Here is a 23,256-nt window from a genome sequence, read left to right as displayed (position 1 = left end):
CATGTGATTTAAAAACAAATAGGTTCTTAAAATAAAAATAATAATAACAAAACGCATGTTTTTTATTATATGTGCTTTTATCTCCAAAACTAAAACAAAAAAAAACAAAAAAAAAAGTTATTGAATTTAACTTAAATAGAATATTCTTATCTAATAATCTCATCATCTTTCATAAATCCTACATTATCTGTACTTCAAAACTTGTGTTTGTCATAAAAATTATCATTTTGATGGTTTTGCAAAATTTGAATCACTTTTTTGAAACGAAAACAAAATATTTTTTATTTTCAAAACAAAAATTGCAGTTCAAGAACATGTTTTTTTTTTCTGATGTGGCAATTTCAAGAACATTGGCGTTATGGAACACCCCATTAGTGAATAATGGGTAACATATTTGTTCCATTTTGAGCAAAAAGGGTTTTCCAACCTGAATAATTCAACATAAAACTGGAATATTTGGTTGATTCATTTATTTAATCATTATAATTAAGATAATAAAAATGATTTCCAGGCAATATATGTATTCCATTTTGAGCAAAAAAACCATACAGGACACGTTAATTATGGCCCTTAAAACCACTATATAAAAGCAGTAAAGCCCCTGGGACAATGTCACTATTTGTAGAGAGAACAATTGAGGAAAACTGTCTTGCATCAGCCATCAGGACCCAACAAAGTATTTGAGTTCCACGCTTGAACAAATCTGCCCAGATGTATTTCTCAAATAAATTTCAAGAGCTAACAACAATTCTCATTGTACCATTGTAATATCAAAAATCTAAAAAGTTAAATGACATTTATCTCAATCTCTACCTCAGAAAACCATGAAGCACTAGAACATGAGCAATAAGTGGCAGATCGAAAGTGTTGTTTTTCTTGCCACTGAACTTGAGAATATAACCTAGCCAGAAGAACAAATAATCAGAATGACCATCTAAACACTGAAAGCATTTTATGTTGTCCAAAGTCCAAACAAATAGAAACAAAATAGAGCAACATAATTGCACTTAAACTATTTACAGTACAATGATAAATTTATAACTAGGAAAATGTTACGTGCCTAAGGAGAATTCACCCCTAAAAGCTAGTTGTTAGAGGAGGGAACCCAAGCACATATATACCCCACAACAGCATCCCATTCTACCGATGTGGGATACCTCACATTATCACCCCTTACTACCAACATGGGACAAATGGATCATAACATTCCACCATGCTCCGCAGTCCCGGCGCTCACGCAGGCTGGCTTTGCACTAGTTCACCTAGTCCCGACTGAACACTGCAATACTGACATCACCACCTACGCCACACGATTGCAACTGGGAGGCATAGTGTAGGCTCTGATACCATTTGTTATGTGCCTTAGGAGAACTCACCCCTAAAAGCTAACTGTTAGGGAACCCAAGCACATATATACCCCACAACAGTGAGACCAGATCTGCTCCTCACACCTGGCGCCTCACACACATCCTATCATACATTGGGAACATCTCCCATACATATTTCTTATTATTCACGGGAGATGTTTTCAATGCACGGTGGATGTGTATGTGAGGCGCCCATTTGTGAGGAACAGATCCCGTCACCGCAACAGCATCCCATTCTACCGATGTGGGATACCTCACATTAGCATCCCTTACTACCAACATGGCACAAATAGATCGTAACAGAAAACAAGTTGTGCATTAATTTCTTATCTTCATTAATATTTAATTCTAGTTCCATTTACTGGTGCAATTCATCAATACAAGGTAAAGTAAGCCACTTCATGAACGTTCATTTTTAGTTTTTAACGTAAGAAAATAACTAATGATGTCAAATAAATTGGTACTGTGCACTGATCACTCTGAGTTCACACAAACATCAATCAAGGTAGTGATAAAATCATGAAATGACAAAGCTAGTATATTCCTATCAAATTTAAGTGAATCAAGGTAATCATAATTCAAGATTTTAAAGCGAGTTGAAGTCATTTTCTTTTTTATCTTTGTCAATCAACAAGTTCAAATGAATTAACCACTTTGTTACCAAGAAATTGTAAACCTCCAAATCTTTCCAATAATTAACTTTTTTTTCCCTATGTAGTTAAAATCTTGAAGATAAGTCCATTACAAACTGACAACATATTCTTTGTATCACTAAAAACATCATGAAGATAAATCCTCCAATTGGAGTATGTAGTGGAACATCTAAGTTTTATGATGAAACTATTTATAGTGAATTCCAAGTGCTGCCCAGAGTTTCTCTTTTTATGTTTTCTCTCACCTATTTCTTCTTCTAAGTGTCTATCACTTTACTATTTACTATAACAGATAGAGTTCTTTTTCTTCCTAGTCTCTTGCTCATTCTTTAATGAACAGCAAGCTGCCTACCTGTTTCTCCATCCCTATTTTCATAGTTAATTACCCAAAGCCCACCCTTCACCCCATAGAGCCCACCGCCAGATCCAAAATTTGTAGGACCCTCTACCTTGTCTTACATCACATATAGATGCATGGATAATCAGAAATTCAACTGTTAGGTGGAAGCACAAAAAGAGGAAAAAAACTGCAGAAATCATCAAATATGATAGAGTGTTGCATGATATACTTTTCCTTTATTTGACATCCAAAAAAGAACAAACGTGTGTAATACCATTGTGAATTTCAATTGCCAAGATGAGTGTACAATCATTATCCATCCACCTGGTGGAGAGACTACAAACAAAGGATGCCTGCCTAAAAACTAGAAAAACAGGTAAAACCTTCAATAAGAACTATGCCATCTAAATATATTTATTAAAACCAAAGAATATTTGATTCTTGGATCCCTATTTTTATTATTGTTTCCTTGATTTTGATGCTAAATGATAGATGAAGTTAGTAACTGTTGGACCAAAACCCTGTAGAAAAATAAGCTAAGATCTAAAACTAAATGCATCTCTTCTGCTATTTTTCTTCCTTCTACCATGTCATGTCCCAATCTTGTTATTGACATGGCCAATTATTATTACAAACCAAATATCAATGCTCCCAAATCCCACGATTTTTTTGACAAGTAATAAATACATTTCATTGCAAAAGAAATAATCCAACTGCCCACAAAAGGGAATCAGGCCATAAAGTACAAGTGATCCAAAACAGAGTAGAATAGAAAAAACCCAAACTACTGAAGACAGCATTAACATTAATACCCATACCTGGACATCCCCACACCAGCTGATCCCTAATGGTCCCTGTTCTAGCCAATGAATCAGCCAGTTGAATGAGCTGTTCAGCCTGTTGCCAAAGAATTGAGTCTATCTAACCAATGACCTGAAACTCAATAGAGTTTTTTCCTGATTCTGCAACCAAGAAGCGTTGTTGTACAATCACCCTCCACCTCCATATCCTTCATCCCATGCATACTCATTAGCTTCAGTCCTTGAATCATAGCCATCACTTCAGCCCTTAGGGAGTTCAATAGAATGAGGGGGCTATCTATTTTGAAATCAAATGTGGTTGTGTAATCATTTGACCAACCAGTAAAAATTAGAACAAAATCCACCTATCCTGCTCCTGTATCTATATATTTTTCAGTATTTAATGCCATGTCTTTCATTCTTCATAAAATCACTAGAGGTTTCATCTATTAAACTATTAATCTGATAAGCTCTTGATGTGTTCCCTCAATAAATTGTTTTCACCCTCCTCAATCCATCCAGCTATCTGTTCTGGAAAGCAAGCTCAACAGTCAAACCTCCAGAAGATCTGATTCTATCACCGGGTTCTCACTATTTTAATCACAAGATCTGAATAAGAGGGTTTAAGACCTCAAATTATTATTTTAAGAAACCAAATATTATTTCAGTCAAGGAACCTTGACCCCAGCTTCTATTACGGAATGACTAGATGGTTCAAAGGGCAATCTATTTCCAAATCTAGAACCCGGTTTCCACTGTTTCATTGATTCAGTTACAAAATAGTTTAATTCTTCATTCCAGCTAATTGTCATCCAAGTACAATAAAACCTTCTAGGTTAGCACTCCCACCCCCATTCATATAAATAAGAATGCAGTTGCTTGTCCTTATAACACAAAAGTTCCAGTCAGGTCTCTCACCAAGGTGAGATCAACTAGCATCTGATGTGTCAATTTAATCTAACCATAATGTTGGTTCTGTTTGATTTAATAATGATGACTCTGGATCATATCAATCTTCTTAATAATCAAAACTAAATTACGAAGACCTTAATAAATTATTGCTCATTCTCTGCAATTAAAGGCATTGAGACTTGGGACAAAGTTACTACCATAGTTTATGGTATTATAATGTCAGTATGAAGCCAAAGACAACACATCTATCCTAGATCAACAGAAGTTTACTATCCCAAAGGAAAAGGTTCCATCTGTAAAACAGTTGTCTTTATGAAATAAATTACCAGCAGTCTCCAAAGTGAATGCAGTACAATCAGAGTAAATCTTGGCAATGTCTTCAGTATAGTTGTCAAGGCATCGCCTAGGCGCCCACCTAGGAGACAAAAATGGCAAGGTTGGTGCCTTTTATAATATCAATTATATTGATGTATCTTATTAATGTATGTGTTGATACATTTTATTATATGCTATATATATCAATTATATTTTGTTTTAATGTTTTACTATTGAAATTTAAAAAATCAAAGGGTTTTGAGATGAGAAAAAGAAAGAAAGAAAGAAAAGAAAAGAAAGGGGAAAGAAACAATAGAATAATAAAGTTCTTTTTTCTATTCTCTCTAATTAAATAAAACAGAAACTCCATCCTTTTTTTTCTATTTTACTTTCCATCTTGAATATTTATCATATAAAGTTAATAACCTTCTTTAGCTGCTAATTAACATGAATTTGCTCTACTAAATACTTATTACAGTAGTATTATTTTTGAAAATAATGAAATTAATATATGTAAAAGATTTTTATCTTTTAGATGTGATGATTTGCCACATTTTTAGAGGAAATTTAATGTTCTTAATAAAGAGCATTGCTATTTTTCAATTAACGTACATGCTAAATGGTATATAAAACTAGGAAACTAGCCAAAAGTCAGTTTTTCATATTATAAAATTTTTATCGACTAGGCGACTAGGCGCCCCAGTGTCACCCAAAATCGCCTAGACGCCTTGAAAACTATGGTCTTCACATGAATTAAATTTTAATAAAAGGGGGAAGACCCTTCTAGATCAGACAGGGATGCACCATGATCACAAATTCGCAACCCTCATTGTGAGGCCTGAAGTTGGTCCACATGTAATCACTTCCGATCTCAACAATAGTAAAGAGATCAAACCATAGACATATTTCTGACTCCTGAGGCAGTTTGAAGAGGTACCTGAGATGTTTTTCTTTAAAATGGGGATCGAAGTGGATGACTTCATTGCTGGAACCAATGAACACACTTCACCACAAGATAATTAAATTTTAATAAAAGGGGGAAGACCCTTCTAGATCAGACAGGGATGCACCATGATCACAAATTCACAATCCTCATTGTGAGGCCTGAAGTTGGTCCACATGTAATCACTTCCGATCTCAACAATAGTAAAGAGATCAAACCATAGACATATTTCTGACTCCTGAGGCAGTTTGAAGAGGTACCTGAGATGTTTTTCTTTAAAATGGGGATCAGAGTGGATGACTTCATTGCTGGAACCAATGAACACACTTCACCACAAGATCACTTTGGTAGATAAATGATGAATAACACTGACCATCTTTTTGACCAGTATGAGTTAAGATGGTTATCACAGAAAGGAGTAAGGAGTATGTGGAAGGTAGGGTAGGTGTCGTGAGTGCTTGGGATTTCTTTTGGGTATACAATCTGCACCCTGATTTGATGTCAATTATGTGTATGATAACTAAAAGAAACACAACTTGGACCTTAGTGTAACATGCTTTAAGTTATAACTAAAACTAAAAGTAATGAATAATCAGTATGCTGCTACTCACATGACCACTGTGACAACTTTCTCTGAATCCTTCAAGGCTTGGCTCTGAATTATGTATAAGACAATCAATAAAGAAGAGACAGAAAGATAATAAGAATTGGATGATTTTTTATGCTTCTGTACAACAAAATTTATAGCTCTCTCTAGGATACAAACTAGGTAACAAATCTCCCTAAATAAAGGAAAAAATAAAACTGATTTTTAAAAATATTTGTACAGCTCAAAAATCTCTCAACTACCTAAAATAGAACATAATATAATACATAATTACCAAAATCTTCCAGCACTCCCCCTCAAGCTAGCATGAATATATCACTCATGGCAAGCTTGCTAACTAAGTTCTCATACTACGCCCTAGGAAGCCCTTTGGTGAGAATGTCTGCTACTTGGCTAGTGGTGGGTATGTAGGGCATGCATATCACACCACTGTCTATCTTCTCCTTGATGAAATGTTTATCCACTTCTACATGCTTTGTTTTGTCATGTAGAACTGGATTATGAGCTATGAAATAATTGCCTTGTTATCACAATAGACTTTAATAGGTGTTGGTGTAGGAACCTTCAACTCTTCTAAGAGCCTTTTGATCCATAACACTTCACAAAAGCCATGTGCAACAGAGCGGAATTCTGCCTCTGCACTATTCCTTGCTACAACACTCTGTTTTTTGCTCCTCCATGTGACCAAATTCCTTCCTACCAAAGTGCAGTAACCTGAAGTAGATCTTCTATCATTTATATTACCTGCCCAATCTGCATCTTTGTAGGCTTCGACTTGGAGATGACCCCTATTTTTGAACAAGAGTCCTTTCCCTGGAGTTCCTTTTAGGTATCTCAAAATCCTGAACACAGCTTCAAAGTGAGTAGGTCCAAGTGAATGCATAAACTGACTTACTACACTTACTGCAAAGGCTATGACAGGTCTTGTGTGCGACAAACAGATTAGTCTTCCAACTAATCTTTGATAAGATTCTCGATCAACCACCTCATTTGTTGTTGCTGCTTTTAACTTCATATTTGGGTCCATTGGAGTTTCTGCGGCTTTACAACCTACCATCCCTATCTCCTTGAGCAAATCAAGAATGTATTTGCGTTGGTTGATAAAGATTCCCTCCTTGGACCTTGCAAACTCCATTCTGATAAAATATTTAAGTTTTCCCAGGTCTTTAATGTCAAATTCAGCCTCAAGCTTATTCTTCAACTTGTTAATTTCAAATAAATCATCTCCAGTCATGATAATATAGTCTACATACACTATCAAAATAGTTATTTTACCTTCGGTGGAGTGCTTGAAAAATAAAGTATGATCAGCTTGACTTTGTGAGAATCTGTGCCACCTTACTACATCCCCAAATCATTCAAACCAAGCTCTTGGTAATTGCTTTAGCCCATATAGGGATTTTTTTAACCTGCAAACTTTGCCTCTTCCAAGACTTTCTTCAAATCCTGGTGGTAGGTCCATGTATACTTCTTCCTTTAGGTCTCCATTCAAAAAGGCATTCTTGACATCGAACTGACAAAGTAGCCAGTTAAAATTAACTGCAAGAGAAAGAAGTATTCTAATAGAGTTAATTTTAGCAACGGGAGCAAAAGTCTCTTGGTAGTCTATACCATGAGTTTGGGTAAATCCTTTTGCTACGAGTCTTACTTTATATCTCTATGCACTTCCGTCAGCCTTGCACTTCACTGTAAACACCCATTTGGTCCCGATTGTCTTCTTGTCATGGGGTAGATTAGTAATACTCCACGTATTACTTTTCCTAAGAGCATTCATCTCTTCCATCACAGCTAACCTCCACTTCGGATCATCTAATGCTTCCTGAACAGTTCTTGGCACATACAGATTAGAAATCCTAGACACAAATGTTTTATGAGTATGTGATAATTTCTCATATGACAAGTATTTTGCAATAGGATGTTTTGTGCAAGCTCGGGTACCTTTTCTTAATGCAATTGAAATGTCAAGATCTGAAGGGGACAAATTAGGCAAAGACGGAATAGGAGTAGAAGAAGGATTACTCTGAATTGTAGGACCTTCACTCGGTAAATTAGATTCGACTTCTGTTGTAGGAACAACTGGAACAGTAGTACTTTTGTGAAACTTCTTCCTGGTATAAAATTGAAGCTCAGGATGAGGATTGTGATCCGTTTAATGTACTTCTCCCCTGTCTCCGATAACGTAGTATCTGGCAAATTTAGATTAAGAGTACTATCACTAGGTTCCATTCTTTCAACAATTGTTTCCAAAACGTGCTTATCATAATTAATCAAAGGTATAAATTCTTCTAGAATAAGTAAAGTTTCCAAAAAATTATCTTCCTTACTTATGTTCTCCCCCTGAAGAGAATTTTTTTGAAAGAAAGGTTGGTCCTCAACAAAGTGTACATCCATGCTCTCAAAAAAATTCTTTGTAACTGAATTAAAACATTTGTACCCTTTTTTATTAGATGCATAACCGAGAAACACAAATTTTTCAGCTTTTGGATCCAGTTTTGATCGAAAAATATTTGGTATATACACATAACAGACACAACCAAACATTTTTAAAGGAAGATCTGTGGTTATTCGAGATGTGGGAAAACAAATTTTCAGATTCTGTAAAGGAGTTTCATATTTTAAAACTCGAGATGACATTCTATTTATCAGGTAACATGCAATTAGGAGAGCATTTCCCCAGAGATATTTAGGTACATTCATAGAAAACATGATGGCTCTATCTACCTCAAGAAGGTGCCTATTTTTTCTTCCAGCAATCCCATTTTGTTGTGGTGTGTCACGACAAGTTGATTGATGGATAATACATTTTTCGGTCAGAAATGCTCCTAAGTATTTGTTTAAAGTATTCTATCTCATTATCTGATCTTAGAATACCAATTTTTGTTTAAAATTGATTTTCAATCATAAGGAAAAATTCTTTAAATCTTTGTTCAACCTCTGATTTCCTTTCCAACAAGTAAACCCAACATACCCTTCATCAATAAAAGTCACAAACCATTTTTTTCCAGAAAGTGTGTTAACCTTAAATGGGCCCCAAACATCACTATGTAACAAATAAAATGGTTTTGAAGCAAAATAAGGTTTTATTGGAAATAAAACACGATGATCTTTAGCCAAATGACAAGTCTCACAATGAAGTTTTGACCATTCAATTCCTTTAAACAATTTAGGAAACAAATGTTTGAGATATGGAAAACTAGGATGCCCTAATCTTCTATGCCATAATATAACTTGATCACAGACAGAGATTGAACTCGTACTACTTAAACCATGAACCATTTTATTACCAATAGCGGTTTCATCAAAGTAGTAGAATCCATTTCTCTCTCTAGCAGTTCCAATTGTCTTCCCTGAGTTCTGGTCCTAAAAAACACAAGTGGAAGGAAGAAAAGAATGGAGCAGTTAGTATCTTTAGACAATCTGCTGACAGAAAGAAGATTGCAGGCAAGTTTTGGAACATGTAAAACAGATTTCAAAGTAATTTTTTCTGAAAATTTAATGTTTCCTTTGCCTGCAATAGATGAAAGACCACCATCAGCTATTCTCACTTTTTCAATACCAGAACAAGGATAATAGGAACTAAATAAATTAGAGCAACTTGTCATATGATCGGAGGCCCCTGAATCTATGATCCAAGGACCGGATTTTCCTAGAAATGAGAGTGCCAAAGAATTGCTACCTGTTTGTGCCATAGACCCGACAAGAGTATTAAGTGACAAATAGGATTTTAGTAATTTAAGAAGGTGATCTATTTGCTCTTTATTGAACGGAGATGATTCAGCCTCGTTTGTTGTAGGTATATTCTGTTCACCAGGTTTGTTCACCCTGCCATTGGATGGTCTCCCGTGCAGTTTGTAGCAATTCTCTCGGGTATGGCGAGGTTTCCCACAGTAATCACAACGCAAGTTATTCTTGTCTCCAACCCGCTGATTTTGGGATGACCTTCGACTGACTTGGGCCTCGGAAATAATCAGGGCTGACCCTTCCACAGGTCCGATTGTACCTGTAGCCTTCTTTCCAAGCATCACTTGTCTCCGGATTTCCTCTCTACGTACTTCTGCAAATACCTCACCGATTGGGGGCAGAGGGTTTCTTCCAATAATTCGGCCACGAACCTCATCGAATTCAACGTTTAAACCTGCAAGAAACTTGAAGACTTGGCCAACATTCACCATCTTCTTGTAATAATTGTAGTCATCGGGTGACTTCCACTTGTAATCGTTGAATAAGTCCAAGTCCTGCCAAATTCTCTTAAGAGAATTAAAATACTTAGTCACAGAGTTCTCACCTTAGCGAATATCTCCGAGTTGTAGAGTTAACTCGTACACTTGGGATTGATTCCCTAAATCATAGTACATTTGTGAGACATTGTCCCATAATTCCTTGGTTGTAGAATAGCAGAGATAATTTGCCCCTATGTCTCCAATCATGGAGTTAACCAATCACGTCATCACCATGGAATTTTCAGCATCCCAAACAGCATAGGTTGGATCATTCACATCAGGCTTCTTCGCATCTCCTGTGATATATCCAACTTTCCCTCTCCCTCTGAGATACATGCCAACAGATTGTGACCACTGGAGAAAGCTATCACCATTTAGTCGGATTGTAGTGATCTGAATAGGGTGATTTTCAGGTAGATTCCGAACAATCTGAGGCTCAGGCTGAGAAGGTTAAGGAGGCCGAGAATTGGACGCGACTTCGGACATTTTTTAGGAACAAAAACACAGAAACAAACCCTAGGTCTTTTTTTCTTTGATACCATAAATAAGAGACAAAAAGATAATAAGAATGGGATGATTTTTTATGCTTATGTACAACAAAATTTATAGCTCTCTCTAGAATACAAACTAGGTAGCAAATCTCCCTAAATAAAGGAAAAAATAAAATTGATTTCTAAAAATATTTGTACAGCTCACAAATCTCTCAACTACCTAAAATAGCACATAATATAATATTAAATTACCGAAATCTTCCAACAATATATATATATAATTACAAAATGGTGATTCATGGCCACACGAACGTTCAGTAAATGGTATCCCCATGAGAGGACATAAAGTGTGCAGAATCTATTAAATGGTATTATATGTGTAACACCATTTGAACGCACCACTCGAGTTTGTACCTCCCCCACCCTCCCTCTAAAGTTTCTCTGCTGGAATTGCCATTGGAAAAGCCCTTTCTCACTATTTCTCTCATCATTTCTTCCTAACAAGCATTGCACAAGACCTTTGTCTCTCTTGGTCAACACTCCTCAGTAGCCTATCCATCGAACGGTGTTCACTTGATAAGCCAAATTGCAGTAAATCCTAGGAATGTTCTCTCTGGTTCACTCCTCAAGCTGTTGATCGCTTTGCTGCCTTATACTGTTCCTAGGCATGTCTCTATCTTCCCTTTGTCTCTCTCTCCCTAAACCTATGTCTTCCTAACCCCGCCCATTATTTCTTTGGTCTCTCTCCCAATTTTTTTTGTAGGTTTGCACTGTAGAAGATTAGGGGCTTTCGATTGCAAGAACATCATCATGGTCCTGTCTTCATCTCTCTCTACAACTGTTCACCATCGCTAATTTTACCTTTGTTCCAACTTTAATTGTGGCTTCACCTAATTGGAAAAAGGTGAAATCATTGCATGCCTGTTTGTTTTAGGGTTTGTAAGTGCATTGTTTTTTTAGAGTGTTATTTTCTTTTTGTTTAAGGGTTTGTTGAGGGTTAGATTTCTCTTGCTGGAATGGTGTATATTAGAGCCTCATTTTTCCCGTTGGTTGCACATTAGGTTGAGCTCCAGTGAGGGGTGATTTTTCTCTTTGCTTCAGTTAGAGTTTCGGTTTTCTTCAGTTCAGTTCTCTCTCAATCAGCATTGAGTTTCAATTCGAAGTTCACACTACACTTGAAATAGCCTTTGTTCAAATCCCATCTTTTACTTTAGATTTCTTCCCGTTTTCCATTTCCTGAAATGACTTGCATGAAGCTAGGTTCTGAAACTGATACACTCCAAAGGCAAGGGCACCCTTGGTATGTTCCCTTTGCATTTCAATTTTTTATTACTCTGTTTTGTGTATGATTTTAGGATGTTGTTATTCATGCATTCTGGGCATGCAAATGGATTTGAAGTGGGGACAATGAGATTAAAAGAAATATTTGGATTAATTGTACCTTAGACCTTAGCCTTCTGTTTGACTTTAATAGCTATAGCCTTCCCTTTGCATTTCAATTTTTTATGTACTCTGTTTTGTGTATGATTTTAGGATGTTGTTATTCGTGCATTCTGGGCATGCAAATGGATTTGAAGTGGGAACAATGAGATTAAAGGAAATATTTGGATTACTTGTACCTTAGACCTTAGCCTTCTGTTTGACTTTAATAGCTATAGCCTTGGTTTTCAATTTATATTTATGTTATCAATCTGCTTGAGGGAATGCCAACATATAAAAAAATAAAAATAAAAATATGCTTGGGGGAATCAATATATTTTCAACATTTGGTATTGTCTAGAAAATCTCTATATTTAGGAAGAATAGTGGAATGTAGGGACTAATCTAATACCCTCGTAGGATTCTCTTTACATATATTGGAACTCATTGATTACTGTTTCATGTCTTGTTTTGCATTTGTATTTGTTCAACTGACTGTAGTTGATGGTAGGACATTGTAGTTTTGTTTTTCTATTTTGGAATTTAAGAAATTCTCCTAATGAATTTTTATTTTACAAATTTCGTCGTTTGTTCAAGATTTCTTGACTACATAGGGAGAGTGTCTTGACAACATTCACCATTACTGTGATAATGATGAATGGCAATGGCAAAGTTAGAAATAGTTGTATCAATGGGGGAGTAGGAGAGAGGGTATGCACATAAATATTAGTAAAGTAATGGACAGAGTGAGAGATTTCCTGTAGATAGGTATAAAAAATACATGTGGAAAAAGTAAATAAGACGAATAACAAAGGGTGAAGGTGAAGGAGAGGCTCAATGAAAGAGAGATGTTATGAGAAGGTTGGTATTTTATAATTGTGAATGTTGAATTATTAAGGTGTTTTTAGTTTTTTTCTTTCAAAGATACAAGATTTCTACTGTTTTATGATTGACAGATGGGGAGAGGGAGGGGGGACTTTCCAGGGCACAGAAAAGGGGCAAATGCAGATTCAATGAGTGTATTTTCTGCATCCTGCTTCTGAAAGAGTGGATTCATTAATTTTTTCGTAACTTCTGTTTAAAGATGGTTTCTATTTAGAGATCATTATGTTTTTTGTCCTGTTATTCACTTATGGAATTAATTTGGCATTTTGTACTTATTATCTAGAGCTTAATTCTAACACAATATTTTCGTTTTTTTTTTTTTTGAGAAAAAGTTAACTTTATTCAAAAGGAGAGGTACATGAGGCAATGTACACAACAGATAAAACTCTCAGAAAATTACAAAGGCATAAAGCTATCACTAAAGAGAAAATCCCTGTGAGCACCAGATTTAGCTAGACTATCAGCTTCAGAGTTTAGCTACCTCGGAATCCAGACCACCTGGCCACTTAAAGAGGCAAGAGTGTCTCTCGCTTCAGCTAGGTAGTGAGCTAAGGCCCAAGGCCCACTGTCAGGACTAGAAAGCCAGTTAATGGTGTTGGCTGAATCTCCTTTAATGGTAAGACTTCGTAAACCCATGTCTTTTGCAATCCTGATGCCAGTTAGAGCTGCCAAGACTTCTGCCTTTGTTGATGAGGCAATTCCAATCAGCCCACTAAAAGCCCAACTGATACCATTTCTATTTCGAATTACACCTCCAATACCCACTGTACCTGGGTTTCCAAAAGCACTCCCATCAAAATACAAGGTCGTCTCGCCCTCCACATCAGATCTGAAGTTACAGGTAGTGTTGAACTGTATTTGTTTAGAGTGAAGGAAATTTACAGCATTTCTTTGGAGGTCATCAAAAGGGACACCTCTGAAATGAGATGAGCTGGAAGCCCATAGAAAGCATATGTAACATATTAGAGACATCAGCTCCTCAAAGTTTTTTGTTCTGTTGTTAAAGACCCTGTTGATTCTCTCTTCTCAAATGCTCCAGAAAATAGCATGAGCAGCAGATTGCCATAAGATTTTTCCTCTTTTGCTTAATCCTCTTCCTGACCATTGCCTTAAGCAATCAACCACATTTTCAGGGAAAACCCAGCTGTATTCAAACAAAGATAGAAGTTCCGGCATTTTCTAGTTTCCTCACAGTGGAGCAGAATATGGTTGGTGGATTCCCCAGCTTTAAAGCAGAAGCAACAGCCATGTGGAGATAAATAATACCTGCCATGGTTCTTTTTCTGAAGGAGGTCAAAATTGTTGATTTTCTTTAAGCTGGCTTCCCACACAAAAAAATACCCTGGTAGGGATATGAGCACACCAGATTCTCTTGTAGGGGTACTGATCATTAGTTTGTTCTTCCCTAACTAAAGCTTTGAAGCAAGATTTGGTTGAAAACTTACCTGATGGGTGAAGGGTCCAAACAAGGTCAGGGGAATTTTGTGAGAGTAGACCTCTCTTCGGGTGTGCAAGAAGCTAGAGATTTCACTAATTTCTGGGTCCCTTAGAGGTCTCCTAAGGGTTAGATTCCAGTTGAAGTAAGAAGGGGAGGGGGGTAAAACCTAGGATATGGAAGCTTCTTGGTTTAAGGTAAGGCTGAATAGGCGAGGGAAGGAGTTAGCTAAAGTAGAATTACCCCACCACAGGTCAGTCCAAAACTTTATTCTGTCACTCTTTCCCACTTTGTGTCTGATAAAGGATATGAAAAAATTGTAAGTCAAGATTATACCTTTCCAAGGGTGGGTGTCTTTGATTCGATTCAAGTGAAGCTTGCTATCCCAACCGTTGGCGTGCTTCCCGTATTTGCTAGTGATTACAGCAGTCCATAGTACAGTTGGCTCTAGAGGAAATCGCCACAACCATTTACTAAGAAGAGCCGTGTTTCATTCTTTCAAATAACCTACTCCCAAACCTCCATTCTCCTTTGGTTTGCTAACCTGAGACCACTTCACAAGGTGTGAGCCCCTTCCCCCCCCCCCCTCCTTCCCAAATAAAGTTTCTCTGAAATTTTTCTAACTGAATGGCTATCTTGTTGGACATACGGAAGATGGAAAGGTAGTAGGTGAGGAGGTTTGCCAAGGATGCTCTAACTAGAGTGAGCCTCCCCCCTTTTGACAAGTAGTTTCTTTTCCATGTGGCTAGTTTCTTCTCACATTTTTCTAGAATTGGATCCCAAAAGCTTTGATTTTCCGGGTTCCTTCCAAGAAGCATCCCCAGATAGGAGAAGGAGAGATTCTCTGCTTTGCATCCCAAGATCTCTGTGAAGCTATTCAAGGTTTGAGCCTCTGCTAGATTTATGCCAGCAATACTGCTCTTTGAGAAGTTTACTTGCAGTCCAGACATCCATTCAAAACAGGTGATGACCCTATTCAGATTTGACACATAAACTTCATCAGTTCTAGAAAAAAGATAGTGTCATCAGCAAACTGAAGATGAGATATTTGGGTGGCTTCCCGTCCAATTTCAAATCCTATCAATAGTCCAAGAGAGACTGCCTTATTCACCAGTTGGCTGAAAATTTCTGTGACTAGAGTAAAAAGCAATGGGGAGAAGGGGCATCCTTGTCTTAGGCCTCTACTAGCATTAAAGTATCCTTTTGGCTACCCATTTATTAGAACTGAGAACCAGGTGGAACTTATGCATCCCTCAACCCACTGAATCCACTTGTTTCCAAAACCCATTAGTCTCATAGTTTCCATGAGGCACTCCCAATCTACTTTATCATACACTTTTTCCAAATCGAGTTTCACAATCAAACCTAGTTTTCCATTCATCTTCCTCTCTTCAACGCATTCGTTTGCTATTAGAGTGTTGTCGATTATTTGATGCCTTTTGATGAAAGCAAATTGATTCGGGAATATGATTTCACCTAAAACTTTCTTCAATCTTTCAGCTAAAACCTTTGCTAAAATTTTGTACACTCCCAATCAAACTGATAGGTCTATACTCTTTTGGTTCTAAAGTACCCTTTCTCATGGGAATCAGGCATATGAAATTGGAATTGTTTCCTTTGTTTACAATGGTTGAATGATAGAAATCATTAAATACCTGCAATAAATCTGAATTAATGATGCTCCAACATGTCTGGTAGAAAAGAATTGATGAGCCATTAGGGCCAGGGGCTCTATCTCCGTCCATGCTAAAAACTGCATCCTTTACTTCTTGTTCTTGAAACTCACTTTCTAGCCACAATTTGTTCTCCTCGGACAATTTTAGACCTTCCCAAGAGTTTAAAGAGTTTTCTGTTTTCTTTCTTTGCATAAAGATCTTTGAAGAAGTGTAAGAAAGTTTCAGAAATTTCCTCAGGGTTCTCCACTTCTCGATGCCCAAATTTTTATTTTGAAAAAATATTTCTTTTCCGCCTACCAGATGCATAAATATGGAAGAACCTGGAGTTATTGTCCCCCTCCTTTAATCATCTGACCCTAGATCTTTGTCTCCAGTAAACTTCTCTCCTTATTACCTTTTCTCATTCTTTTCTAAGCTCAAATCTTCTCCTTCTTTCATTTTCCTCTAGCTGGCCAATCTACTCCTTCTGATCTAAATCCTCCAATTTAGATAAGAGTGCTGATTTCTCTTCCTTGAGTACTTTAAACTCCTCTTTGGCCCATTCTTTTAATTTTCTTTTTACAAATTTTAATTTTTCTAGAAATCTGTACCCTGGCCACCCTTCTAACTTACATTCCCCCCACCATAAAGCAACTTTTTTGCAGAAGTCTTTGTGTTCCGTCCAGAAGTTTTCCAGCCTGAAAGGGGTTTTCCCTCTAATCTCCAAGTCTGTACTTAAGGTGATAGGCCAGTGGTCAGATGTACATCGGGGGCGGATCTCCTGACAGGTCAAGGGATAATGGGCTTCCTAATCTGAAGTAACTAGGAATTTGTCCACCCTACAACTTAAGGCATTCTCCTGCATGTTCGACCAAGTAAAGATACAATTCCTTAATGGGAGGTCATGTAGCCTATGTCTGGAAATAAAGTTGGAGAACTCATGCTTCTGTTGACCCTCTTCCCCTTTGAGTGTTCCTGACTGAATCTCATGACGTTAAAGTCTCCTCCCACAACCCAGGGAAACTCATCATGTTCATGCAAGGAATCCAACTCTTCCCAAAACCTTTTCCTATTTGATGGATCATTAGGGCCATAAATTGTTGTTAAAATCCAGGTGAAATCATCTGCCTTGTTTGTGAAAAGAATTGAAAGGGAGAATTCGCCTCTGTCCACTTCCACTCCTGTAACCACGTCTTCTCTCCACATGACAAGGATCCCTCCTGATGTGCCTATGGCTGAAAGGGCAGCCCATTTTCTGCCTCTTAAACCCCATGTTGCTCTGATTAACTTCCTGTCCTCCACTTCTTTTTTTGTTTCTTGTAACAGAATGATGTCAGGATTCTCTCTTCTAAGGGTATCTTTTACTAAGCTTCTTTTGTTTCGCCACCCAGCACTCTTACATTCCAGCTCAGGATTTTCATCTTGAAACTCTGTTGGTCTTACCCTTACCTATTCTTCTACTCCCTTCTCCTGCAAATTCCAACTTTTTTATCCCCCATTGTAGCCTCTTTAATTCCCTACTTAGTCCCTTTTTCAACTTTTTCTGTGATTCTGATAACTCCCTGTCAGCTCCCTTACCTCTTTTATTGATCCATCCTTTGTCGGAGGCCTTGCCAGCTTCACATTGCTGGAGGCTAGATTTTTTGCCATCTCATTGACTTCATCAGCATCCTGTTCCCTCCTAGGTCAACTGACTAGAACATTAGACAAAGATGTTGGACCCAAAACCTCCGCATAATCACCTTTGTTTGAGAGAGCCGTTTGATGGGATAGCTTGCCACCTGAACCTGGAACACAGCAGGGGTAACAGTAAGAAGGTGAGTTGCGATAATGATAACAGCAAGAAGAAAATTTTGGGTTTGACAAGGGAATGGAGTTAGAGAGGTTTGCAAGCTAGTTTTGAGGTAAGTTTCTTCCCCGTCTAGCCTCAAAGCTTTTGCTGGTGGAGAGAGTCCTGTAATCTAGATCTACCAAGCAGACGTCCTCCAATAAATCTACACTTCCCCACGCTTCTCTTTCTGAAAAGAGGGCTTTGGATCTGTTGAGAGCTATCTCCTAAGTGTCCACCTGTGATTTTGTCCTGTAAGTGCTCATGTCTTCATCCGACTCTGATTCTTCTTCTCTAGAAGAGCTTGGGTTTGAGTTCTGCAACGGTGTTGGGGGTCGGTGAATTTCCTTTCTGTGATTAATTGGACTTGGGGGAGTTGCATGAATGTTTATTTCGCTGAAGGTTGGTGTCGAAAGACAATCTCCCTGGTCCGAAGGTGAGGGACAGCACGATTACTTGATGGGTTTCTTGACCAAGTTGGGTTCGGGCATCCGATGGCGCTTCGCAGCACATGGGTCCATAAGAGATGGCTCTGTAGCGGGCTTTGGGGCAAGGGTCTCAGCTCCCTTTTAAAATTTGAATTTTTATCCATTTCGAGTTCTTGGAAAAAAACATATCTCCTCCTTTATATTTACCTGACAAGGAAATGTTATCTTTCTTCCTTGCTTTGTACGTCTCTGCATAGGTCACCACCTTCTTGTCGTTCCTATCACATAAGCTTCCTGCGGCGGCCACAGGCTCATCTACGACAACAAGATTACCCCAAGTTCACGAGTCAAAGCTCCAGGTTGACTCAGCAGTTGGAGAAGAAGCCTTTGTTTTTTCCTCTACATCGATCATGGCAAAAAACCACAAATTTATGTCAAGGATTGGTTTCAGTCGGGGTATGGAATGAACTCCCCTGTCTTTCACCTTCAAGCGAGCGCACCTCAGTTCCGACCAATCTTTGGTTTTGGGGTCAATCTCTTCTAACCCTCCACATAAGCTTCCAATCAAGGAGAAGACCTCATCCGACCACAAGTGGAACAGGAGGCCATGAACTAGAATCCACCCATCAAACTTTAATCTAGAGGGGACGGAGTTAAACGTCGGCCACCATCGATCAATCTTCACCCACCTGCCATAAACGAGAATCTTCTCCAACCTCACCCAAGTGGAAACCAAATCTTCAGAAGAAGCAAAACCCACTACTCTGTTACTGGAGAAGGGGTGGAGATGCAAGAGTTTTGGGGAGTGAAGTTTAGTTGTAATTCCTAGCTCAACCTCATTCCAAATTAGGTCATCTATTTTGGAGAATACAAAGGCATTTTTCCATTTGCCGAAGGGTCTCAGTTGATTGACTATGGATATGTGGGCTGAACCGCCGGCCTTAACGACTCTTGCTCATTGACGCTAAGGATGGAAGGTCTCCTTTTACGGAGACTTCAAAAGTTTGGAGACCAAGATGTTGGAGAACTAGGTTGAGCACTTCAACGAACGATTTCCACCCTGATTTTCTTGCTTTTCAAAGGATGCAAATGGTTATGAGTTTCTGAGCGAGTTCCTAGCAGCTTAAACGGATGAACCTACCCCATTTGTTTTCGTTTCGTTGAAGAAGAAGCACCTTCCCTCTATGTGCATGCTTACGATCTTTTACCATAGATTTTTTATCTTTGATTGCCTCTCAAAGGAAATTTTCGACCAAGCCCCTCTACCTCTCTCAGTTAAAACCAAACTACCATCAAGTTTATGGATTGTTGATTCAAATTCAAAAGTTTTAGATCCTATTGCTATTAAACGGCGCATGGTTCGGCGTCGATGTTAACAATCGCCGGGTTTGGCTCTGGTGTTAACAGTCGCCGGTTCACATGGATGCATAGGGTAATTGGTTAACCCTTTGCGAATTGCAAATTGAAGATGCTAATGAGCAAAAAAGATTAAGCAGCAGTTCATGAAACTTTCGAATTCGAATAGAAAGAAGTACTTCAAGATAAGAGTTGGCCCATGAATTCTGTTCAAAATCATGAAGCTGAATTTGCATATGGTGTTGGCCATATTAATCAAGTGAAGGGACTTGCCTTCACTAACAGTGAGAGAGATGCTCACTATTTGTGAGTTTGGGGCTAGGAGGATTTCTTGCCCCGGTTTTGTTTTCAATTCAAAGAAAACCTGATACAAGTAGATTGGTGAATTAAAGTAGAAAGCCAGGTGTACTCTATCCTATTTAGCATATATCTGATTTTTATTGAAATAATTCCCAAAACAAACATTGTTTTATTTGTTTATATGATACATGTGCCTTTGTATATTTACATTTTAAATAAGATAGGGCTCAAGAACTGAACTTTGATACATGAATGCTGGTTTTGTAATTTGTACTATTGTATTTGTGGTCTCCATTACATGTTTGGGAGTCTAAAGATACTGTTTTATATTCAATTTCTTTTGAATATCATAAATGTAGTCCAAGACTTATAACTGACAAGTAAGACACGGTGAGCTAATAAGCTCAAGTTAAACCATTGTTGCCAATGAGAGAAGGGGGCATTGTAAGGGTGAGTTAGAGGTTTTTCTATTGAACCAGTTAGGATGTAGCACAATTGTAACTTAACATACCCATTGAGCATTTGAGCACATCTTGGGTAAAGCAATAGTGATAAGAGTTGTGTTTCTTAACTTAATTTTCATAATATTTTGATGATTAAGTGTTCAATTCAAATATGAGAATGAGATTCTACTCAATTTTCTATAATCTAAACTGCAAAAGTAAACAGAGAATTCTACTATGTTTTTTTTTCAAATTAGAATAATAGTCTTGACTCTTGATACCCACCTTTGGGGTTCCGAGCTAAACTGTAATTTTGTATCAGCACTCATGTACTTTTTGCTTTAGCTTATGTGTTTTCTGTTTGGAGAGGCAGCACCTCGCACCTTTCCAAGGGACTGTTCATGTAATCTCTGTTTGATCTAATGAAAATAAGAAATTTTATCTATCAAAAAATAAAAACTCTCTGAATCTCTGATAAACAGCTGCAGTATGAACCCCCCCCCCCATTATTCTAAACCATTAGCATCTTTACCATGCAATGTGGCAATAGAAAGTGTTAATGGAGGACTCTGACCGTGTGCATTTTTAGAAACTCCAAACAATTTACCCATATGAACAGAAGTGAGTTTTGAGAGATTACTTAGGCGGACGAGACTCTATGATTGATGTATAAGCTAGCAAAACTCAATGCTGAAAAATGTGCACCCTAAGGCTATGCTTGGTTTGAAGGAAAAAGTAGGGAAAGGAAGGGAACCTTAGGGAAACCTATACAAGGCTTGTAAAGGTTTCCCTACATTTCCAATTTTCCATTCCTTTCCCTACTTTTTCATTCAAACCAAACACAGCCTAAATGAATATGAAAATATACAAAGTTTTTTAACTCATATGTAGAATATTTTTGTGGAAGAAGATAATTAAATGATCATTATTAGTCACAGAAAGAAAGTGAGGTGCCACCATGTACAACGGAGAGCTAAATATGGAACCCACAACCATATACACAACAAAATGATTAGTTGGTCACGATCACGAAGGAATTGAAATAAAGATAGATTATTAGAAGGTAGAGGTTTCATTTAATTTTCAGCACCTCACAGAAAGAAACTGAACTTCAAAGGTATTGGATCAAGATAGAATCAAACAATATAAACGTATGCACAAAAAGTAGAGTAAATAACCAGATAATAACCCTCCCACCGCAACCTTGTAAGAAAAAGGCATGCAATTGAAGAGAAAAGAAGCATACCGAATCACTATTGCTGCGGCTGATTCTGCTGTTGCTGCTGAGGGTTTGGCGGTGGCGGCATACCTGGGCGAGGTGGGCCAAAAACAGGAACACCGCCTGGTGGAGGAGGCATCCCAGGGCGTGGCGGCGGGGGAGCTGGCATACCCGGTCTAGGTGGAGGTGGCGGTCCTCTCATCATCTGCGGTGGTGGAACCATGGGCCGCTGCCCAAACTGTGGTGGCGGCATAGGGAACGGGCCAGGCGGTGCTCCACCAGGTCTTGCAGCAGCAAACTGAGCAGGCATAGGAGGTGGTGGTCCCCGTGCCATTGGTGGAGGCTGTCCAGGGAAGCCAGGCAGCTGTCCAGGAGGGCGAATCACAGGAGCAGGTGGATAAGTCATTGGTGGCGCAGACACCTGAGGAACTGGTGGTCGTGATATCTGAGGCTGCATCATTCCAGGAGCAGGCCCACCAACGCCACGAACAGGCCCAGCAAGCCCAGGCTGTGCCTGAACAAGCGGCGCAGTCGGAATTCCTCTGCCCGCAGCGCGGCCAATTCCGGGACCCGCCATTGCAGCAGCACCAACAGCCTTGGCACGATTCTCATCAGGAGGAGGTGGCCCTTCGACGGTCATGGAGACAACCTCTTCACCCCGGAGAAGAACAAGGCCTAGGGTTCTCCGTTCTTCACGCTCTTCATTCTTCTTTCCTTTTGCGGGTGGGAGCTTCCGAAACTCCTCACAATCGCCGAGGACAAGATTCATGTGGCGGTCGAAGGCCATGAACTTTCCAACTAGCTGACGACCATCATGAATCGTCACGCGCATCCTGTAGTTGATGTACTGGAGCATCTTTGAACTCTTGGACATCGACATTGTTACTCGATTGGGTTATTCTTCTTCTGCTTCTTCACTCTCAAATCCTTGCGCCTGTTGAAGTAATAGAGGATAAAACTAGAAATGAAAACTTGGAATTCTGCGACAAAAAAAGTTTTAACTTAAAAAAAAAAAAAAGTGTAGTACAAAAAAAGGGCGGGAACGAGATCTAGGGTTTGACAGAGAGAAAGAGAGACACTCAACAGTCTCTGCGGCAAGAGCCCAATGGCGAGGCCCCCCAGTAGCGTGACTGGAAAAATAAAAATAAAAACTCGGATCGATTTGCTGCAAATCGGACCGGTTTGGTCCGATCGAAATTCAATCAAAACTCGGATCGCATCACTTTTGCGACTCTCCAGGCTAAGCACCAAGCCACCAATCGGTTGGCGGGAGTGGAAAAGAGGAAAAGAGAAGGCCTCGATCCGCTGCAAAAAAAAGAAGCCTCGAGAAGAAAAGAGTTCTCTCCCCAGAAATCTCCATCTGAGTTTGACACGTGAGGGCGCTAATCCACTCACACGAGTAGATTTCATTTAGCGCAAAAAGAAAGTATCGATTCCATAATAATATATGTATACATAGATAGATTATATTATATAGTAATATAGGCCACATCAACAGCCATATCTTTCTCCAATTCCCTCTTTTCACATTTCTCTTTAATGTTCTCAATTCTATAATCGTGAGGGAGAAGGCAACTTCCTAATCTTACGAATATACAACCATAGGAAACCTATCACAATGGTTTCCTACTCCTTCCCGC

The 23,256-nt window shown here is 38.5% G+C and overlaps 1 protein-coding gene across 5 annotated transcripts; it reads right to left on the bottom strand.

Moving 5' to 3' along the window:
- Positions 1-455: 455 nt before the first annotated feature.
- On the bottom strand, positions 456-23,033 carry LOC148864560 (uncharacterized). Of its 5 annotated transcripts, none has more exons than XR_016109342.1 (4): positions 22,701-23,033; positions 21,644-22,550; positions 814-901; positions 456-703 (listed from the first exon to the last, which is right to left on the bottom strand). XR_016109342.1 is itself a non-coding variant. In XM_088975524.1 (3 exons), exon 2 carries the CDS (start codon positions 22,494-22,496, stop codon positions 21,651-21,653), a length of 846 nt encoding a protein of 281 aa, XP_088831650.1. In that variant the 5' UTR covers positions 22,497-22,550; positions 22,701-23,033; the 3' UTR covers positions 505-901; positions 21,644-21,650. The 5 variants fall into 5 exon arrangements, 2 of the variants coding, with proteins under 2 accessions (XP_088831650.1, XP_088831651.1); XR_016109344.1 differs by lacking the exons at positions 456-703; positions 814-901 and adding exons at positions 4,399-4,487; positions 5,942-5,985 and having other exon boundaries at positions 22,701-22,980; XR_016109343.1 differs by lacking the exon at positions 22,701-23,033 and having other exon boundaries at positions 21,644-22,660.
- Between the last annotated feature and the right edge of the window lie 223 nt (positions 23,034-23,256).

Source organism: Nelumbo lutea, chromosome 3 (genome assembly GCF_056320005.1).
Source record: "Nelumbo lutea isolate HS-2025 chromosome 3, American lotus-T2T, whole genome shotgun sequence".
NCBI classification, from domain to species: domain Eukaryota; kingdom Viridiplantae; phylum Streptophyta; class Magnoliopsida; order Proteales; family Nelumbonaceae; genus Nelumbo; species Nelumbo lutea.
This window is presented reverse-complemented; position numbering and strand designations above follow the sequence as displayed.

Excerpts from the sequence above, each read along its gene's own strand:
- LOC148864560 (XM_088975524.1), bottom strand. The coding sequence starts at position 22,496 with ATGTCGATGTCCAAGAGTTCAAAGATGCTCCAGTACATCAACTACAGG.